General features: G+C 43.1%; 1 protein-coding gene across 1 annotated transcript; it reads right to left on the bottom strand.

The window, feature by feature from the left end:
* Window positions 1-266: 266 nt before the first annotated feature.
* PSMD7 (proteasome (prosome, macropain) 26S subunit, non-ATPase, 7) lies at window positions 267-5469 on the bottom strand (the record flags this gene model as incomplete). The annotated part of the gene is made up of 6 exons (XM_010012944.1): window positions 267-751; window positions 1339-1430; window positions 2737-2817; window positions 3121-3218; window positions 3966-4058; window positions 5364-5469. Coding segments are annotated over 6 exons (909 nt in total), but the record flags the coding sequence as incomplete, so codon positions are not given.
* Between the last annotated feature and the right edge of the window lie 611 nt (window positions 5470-6080).

Below are 6080 nucleotides of genomic sequence, written 5' to 3'. Positions count from 1 at the left end.
ATATCTGAAGCATAACAAAGCACCTGGTAAAAATCCTCAGCTGTTGGCCTCAAGGCTGTGGTGGCCCATGGAGGGGAGGAACAGTGCTGCATCAAAAAAACAACACACTTTCCCCTGGCTTTGAGCCCTCCCTGGCTGGGTGCTGAGGCCTTACTGTGGCTGTTTGCTTGAGGAAACCTCTCCAGCCATGTCGTGGTGAGCACAAAAAGCAGATCCCAGAGCAGACCTCTGACCCTCCAAGAGACAGGAATCCAGCACCAAACTGATTTAGTTTACAAGATTTTTAATTTACAAATAAAAAACCTACACCTTTTACTTTTTCTCCTTTTTCTCCTCTTTCTTGACATCGCTCTTCTCCTTGTCTTTCTCTTTCTCATCTTTTCTCTCCTTTTTACTGTCTTCTTTTTCCTGTCCTTCTTTCTTCTCTGCATCCCTGTTGGCAATCTTGTTGTTAATGAGGTTGTGCAGGGCAACCACAGAACGGATGAGAGAAGCCAGGTAAACCACCACCATCTGGTCGTTGGTCTTCAGGTAAAAGGCCTTGACAAACTCTTGCAGGTTGACATCTGGTAGCAGGTTGAAGACATCCTGGAGGTGGTAGATGATCTGGTGATTGATGGGGAGTTTGCCCATGGCTACTTTCTCTAGGTAGCTCCTGATGTCCAGAAGCTTGGAGTTCAGTCCCTTCAAGCCATGGACCTGATTTGTGATCCGCTGGGACAGTGTGCCCACTGTGGTGTCCTTGATATCCCTGAAACACCCACCACAGGAAGAATCAGCATTAGAATATTACTTTGTATTCTCATTAGCAGCTGGGCCCATTAAGAGCTCTTTCCAGCCTAAAAAGAAAAGCAGTTTGAAGCATAAGTCAAATGAATGTGCCCCTTCAAACAAGGAGCACAAGCAGATGTATGCTACAAAGTATATCTACAATAGACCACTGATGTATCCTGTGGCATGTGTATGTTCTCTTCTGAATACTATTTGTAACACTGGTTAGAGGGCGAGAGAAACAACAGTATTTCAGAGGGTGACTGCTCTCTTTTTTTTGTCTGGAGAGCTACAGAGCCATGAACAATGCTCCCGTTCAGCCCTCACAAATGATGTGATATCCTGCAGCTTTGATTGCATCAATGTGTAGTTTTCATCATCTTGTCAGTGGGCAGTCACACTTTTCACTAGCAGTGAGCAAATACGCCAGGCAAGACTGCTAAGTGAATACACTGTAACGTTTAAGTAGCACGCTGAAGGAGAACCTGGCACTCGAAGACGCCAGATGGATCAGATTATGGTCCTATGCAAGTCTCCCAAGAACACTTTCACGTTAAAGGTGCTTACCGTAGCAAGTGTTCAACACCAACTTCCTCTGCCTCCTCTGCTCCAATCTCACTGGTCACGTGCTCAAACGTCTTGGAGGTTGGAGTGCCGTCCTTCGGGGCACAAGGATAGAGGAGATATGGTCAGACGGAGCCACGGGAATGAAGGTGCACGTGAACCAGCCAGCACAGGCGTCCCCACGCGACCGGTGGGGCAGCTCATGCAATGCCACCCTGTCAGATTAACTGATGCCTGTTTACAGGATCAGGAAGAGGCAGTGGGGCAAATTATGTCCAAACAGCACCTCAGGGGACAGCAGTACACAGCTTGGGGAAGAAGGCTGTAAGTGAATCACAGTATCTTTAAAAAGACTGATTTTAGAGTATGAGAAACTGTGTTAATGAAACCAACACAGCGGTTATACAGAGTCCATAAGAAATCAAAGGAAAGGCTCTAGTTGGATTTTTCTTGACTTAATGAGGGTTAGCATCTGTTGCAAGTACAGAGCTGTGAACAGTTTCTTCTTTCCTGTGCTCTGTGTAATTTTCAATTGATGTATTTTATGTACCGGTGGGTAGAATGGAAAGTACCTCTAAATATCACAATTATTTCTTACTTTCCAGATACAACCTTATTACATTTTGGGATACCTTTCATCATCCTGATATTTGCTCTCAGCCAGCTAGAAACATACACAATTCCAGAAAAAAACCCCTAAACAACCAGTATGGAGCAATCTCATTCAAAGTACAACTTAAGACACTGGATATTAAGGAAGATGTTTAAAAGCTTCAGCAGCTGAATACCTGAGAATGCCTCAGAAAGGCAAAAGGATCAAACTTGCTTGTATACATATCCTGAATGTAATTTAAATCAAAACCCTGCAAATGAAAAGCTAAAGGTGACTTATTACTGTATGTTGTTTGTCTGCATGGTGCTGCAATGGATTAGTAAGTGTTGCTCATGCCTGACCTACCCAGCACTGCCAGGTGCACAGATGAGTAAGCACACCATTACTCAACACCTCGGCAAACAGGCTGACGTGTCAGAGCGACATCTTAAAAGCACTCCAATCTGTGACTTTATTCATGGCAACAGATGTGACAGAAACAGGTAAGAAACATCTAAATCACATGGACCGCCAGAGCTGTGGAATTCCTCAGGTCAAACAGTAACACAGAGCTTTTCTTCCAAGCGCACCGGTGGATGAAAGCTTTAGTTACAAATGCATGCATTACAACTGGGGTTCAGCCTCTAATGTCAGCAGATTTTGGCTGCAAGTCACAGACCCTCACTAGTGAGTGCAACATCCTGTATGTCAAAGGTACATCCTTCAGAAAATAAGGCAATCTTAGAAGGCCATTTTTTAATGGAAACCCCGTTCCTAGGAAAAGGTAGAGAGACATGGTGAATACTCACATCGTGAACTTCTTCAACAGAAATATAAGCTTCTGTGGGCAGCCCCAGGTCCTTTGGCTTCACATCAATAATCACCAACACCTTATGGAAAAAGCGAACGTTTCAGAAAACTGGGTTTCATTCAAAGACCACAAAAAAAATCCCCAAGTCAGCTCTTCATTGCAGAGCAATGGCACACTGGCTGCTCAGAGGTGTAAACTCCAGGATCTAAGACAAGACATCTATAGCTCTTTCAAAAGACTCTGATCTGAGTTCCTCAATCCCTTTGCAGCTACCATGTCTTTTAACACACTGCATCACCAGTAACAAATTTGGGGCCAAGGATTCTCAGATTTAGGCAGAGAGAGGACCCTGCTCTCCCAACCAAAGAAGTGCTGCACTTACAGAGTTAGGACAGTATCTTTTCATCAGTTCGTTGATGGCGATGTCATTCTTGTGCAGCTTAGGGCCCGTGTGGTACCAACCAACTATTCTTTCTCTAGCTGAGCAAAACCAGAAAGGATTCTAAATCAGAACTGCACGGTAAGACAATAGCAGAAAGATTTAGGCAGATATCAAATTAGCAAGCATGAAAATCTGATGCGTGTAGGCGGAAATAAATTACAGGAAGCAAGGCAATGACATGCGTAGTGACAAAGAGTTTACTAATTGTACCTATCATAGCTTACTAACTACATATGTAATTTCATTCCTAGATTTGTAACTGAACTGGACTATTTAATATGATTTATTAATTTTGCAGCTATCAGGATGCAACAGCTTGAAACCGACACCTAGAGACGCAAAAATTCTAGAAATGAAATTGCATCATGAGAATGACAACTGGTCCCAGGCCTAGGAAACTTCACAGGAATTGAAGTTATGACTGAACATTCAGCTGCAACTGAGCGGTAAAGACACTTTTTAACTCCAGGGCACACCTGTACAGAATAGATTTTAGAGAGAAAGCTCTGAAATTCTTCAGAAATAATGGCATTTTGAAATCTGAGTTATTCTGAAGATACAAAGCTGTCAGGAGTCTTGGGAAAACTAGCGAGATATAAATTAATGTGTTAAGATCACAAACTACTTGCACAAATTAACCAGTGGAAACCCATCAGTGAAAGTGAAGCCATGCAAAGAATTAGCATGGAGTGGCTTCTTATGTGAGCAATTAATTCTCTACCTTACTACGAATTCATTTCCCCATCGTCTTCAAAGATCCTGATGGCAAGACGACCTCAACTTACCGTTAACCTTCTTAAACATTCCATACATGTTCTCTAGATAGTCATGGTCTAGGAACCACACAGTATCATCCTTGTCGTCTTCATCAAAAGGTACTGGGAATAAACCAAAATACCAGTGTTTAAGAAACCAACTTCCAAAATGAAGATGTTTACAGAAAGACTGGGGGTTGGGATATCTTTGGCTGTTAAAGGACAGTGGATTTTAATCGGTTTCAACTGTTGTGCAACACTGCTGCCCAAGCTAATCTGTCATGTTCTCTCACGCAAAGGCTGTCTCATCAATGCTAACAGTTTAGAACTGAGCAAGGAAACGTCAAGCATTCTGTGAGTTATCCTTGGTGGACAACACCAAGTATCAGAGAGAAATCCTCCTACATACAAAGTAACTCAGTAGTGTGCGCAGATATTTGATGTGACAAACTGAGTATCCCAGCAGACTCTACAGCTTGTTGATCAAGAAAAAAATTCGTTTTCTGTGTATAACACGTCATCAGCACATTTACAGACTACTAGAACACTGTGAGGCATTTAAGTAAGGACTATTTATCCTTGAGAAAATGGCTAGTTATTTTCTCAGCATGTATACAGGCACACAGGCTCGGTTCTGAGAACAAAGACTGGCCTCAGTCTTTTAATTTGCAGGTATAGTAAAACCTTCATAGTTGAAAGGCTGTGAAAACGACAAAAAAAAACCAACACCTTTTTCATCTGAAATGGAAAAACCTCTTCCAAAAATCGGAGGAAAAAAGAAAGAGTCCACACTTGGGAGAAAACTTCATGTAAACTGGAAACTCAATATATATATAAACTGAGATCATTTTGCTTTGTCATAGAGTAGTCTGCTGGGAAGGAAATGATCTAACTAAAACAAATGGGTCAGCAAAAGCCATGCATTCAAGAAGTACCTTTACTATCACATATAAATATTTAAGAAGAAACTATTTCAACCCTATTAGCAATATACTTAAGGAAACGAGTAGTAATTAATTGGATGAGATCAGAGAAAAAAGAGCAAGGCTAAAATATACATTACATCTTTACAGAAGTAAGTAACAGCTACATCAGCACCGAGCACTCTGATCTCTGTGTGACATACTGAGACACTGATCACTTAGCAGAGGTCAGCAAGTCCAATGCAGAAAAACATCCATCAGCATTTTCAAAGAGGTTTACACCTGCTCCCGAAACATTCCACAGTGCACAGGGAAGATGCAGGACAAGACTGGCCGGAATAGGTGTATTTTTGACAGCAGTAAGCATTTTTGTTAAGATATAGCAGATCTGAACATGGAGGGAACAATCTGTGCTCTGGCAGGGTGGCTTAAAAAAACCCCATGATGCAATTCATCTCTTAAATAATTCAGTGGGTTTGAGGAAGGGCAGGACACCCAAACTCACCTGCAAAACTGTTGGACACATCTAGTATTTTTTTCTGCCACGAGCCCAGCAGCACACCGACGACTCGCTTCTGATTTCCAACTTTTCCTATTCTAAATGGAAAAGACTGTCAGTTCCCACAACAAAAAGCCTGATTCAGGAAAGAAGGTGACAGTGGACCCCTTGCTTCGCCCCATTTCTGCAAGTTAAACAGTACACGTGTTGGAAGGCAAAGAAAAGGCGTTACGACTGTTTTGTTACTGATTGTTAATTTACATCCAGAAAAAGGCATCTTGGTGCCCTCAGAACCAAATCTTGCAACGCAGCGACGCAGAAAGGGGGCTGCATGGCCCAAGGCAGCTCACGAGAGGGGTCAGGACATGAAGTCAGCACCGCTGCCGCCTCTCCACAGGACAATGCGCTACACGAAAGTGAGTAAGCGCTTGCACTGCTCGGTGGCACCCCCAGTTTGCTTTCGCAAGAGCAGGCTCGTTCGCCTTGTGAGATGTTGGTTTTAGTTTTTGACATTAAAACTGCTTGTCAATCAGCGCAATTAAGTTAAATGAGGCACGAGGTACACACGAGGTACTTAGAGGGACATGACTTATCTTCCGCTCGGGCAGCCTCAGCTTTAGGATCAAACCTCGTTTCCCCCCCACTCGTGTTTTAACCATCGGGACGTTGTTTCCGTGCCTTCGGCGGGTCCGAGGAAGGTACCGGCCGCCCCTCACGGTAGCC

Source organism: Nestor notabilis, unplaced genomic scaffold, assembly GCF_000696875.1.
Source record: "Nestor notabilis isolate BGI_N333 unplaced genomic scaffold, ASM69687v1 scaffold12424, whole genome shotgun sequence".
Lineage (NCBI taxonomy): Eukaryota > Metazoa > Chordata > Aves > Psittaciformes > Psittacidae > Nestor > Nestor notabilis.
The sequence above is the reverse complement of the archived record's forward strand: the minus strand, read 5'-3'. Positions and strand labels throughout refer to the sequence as shown.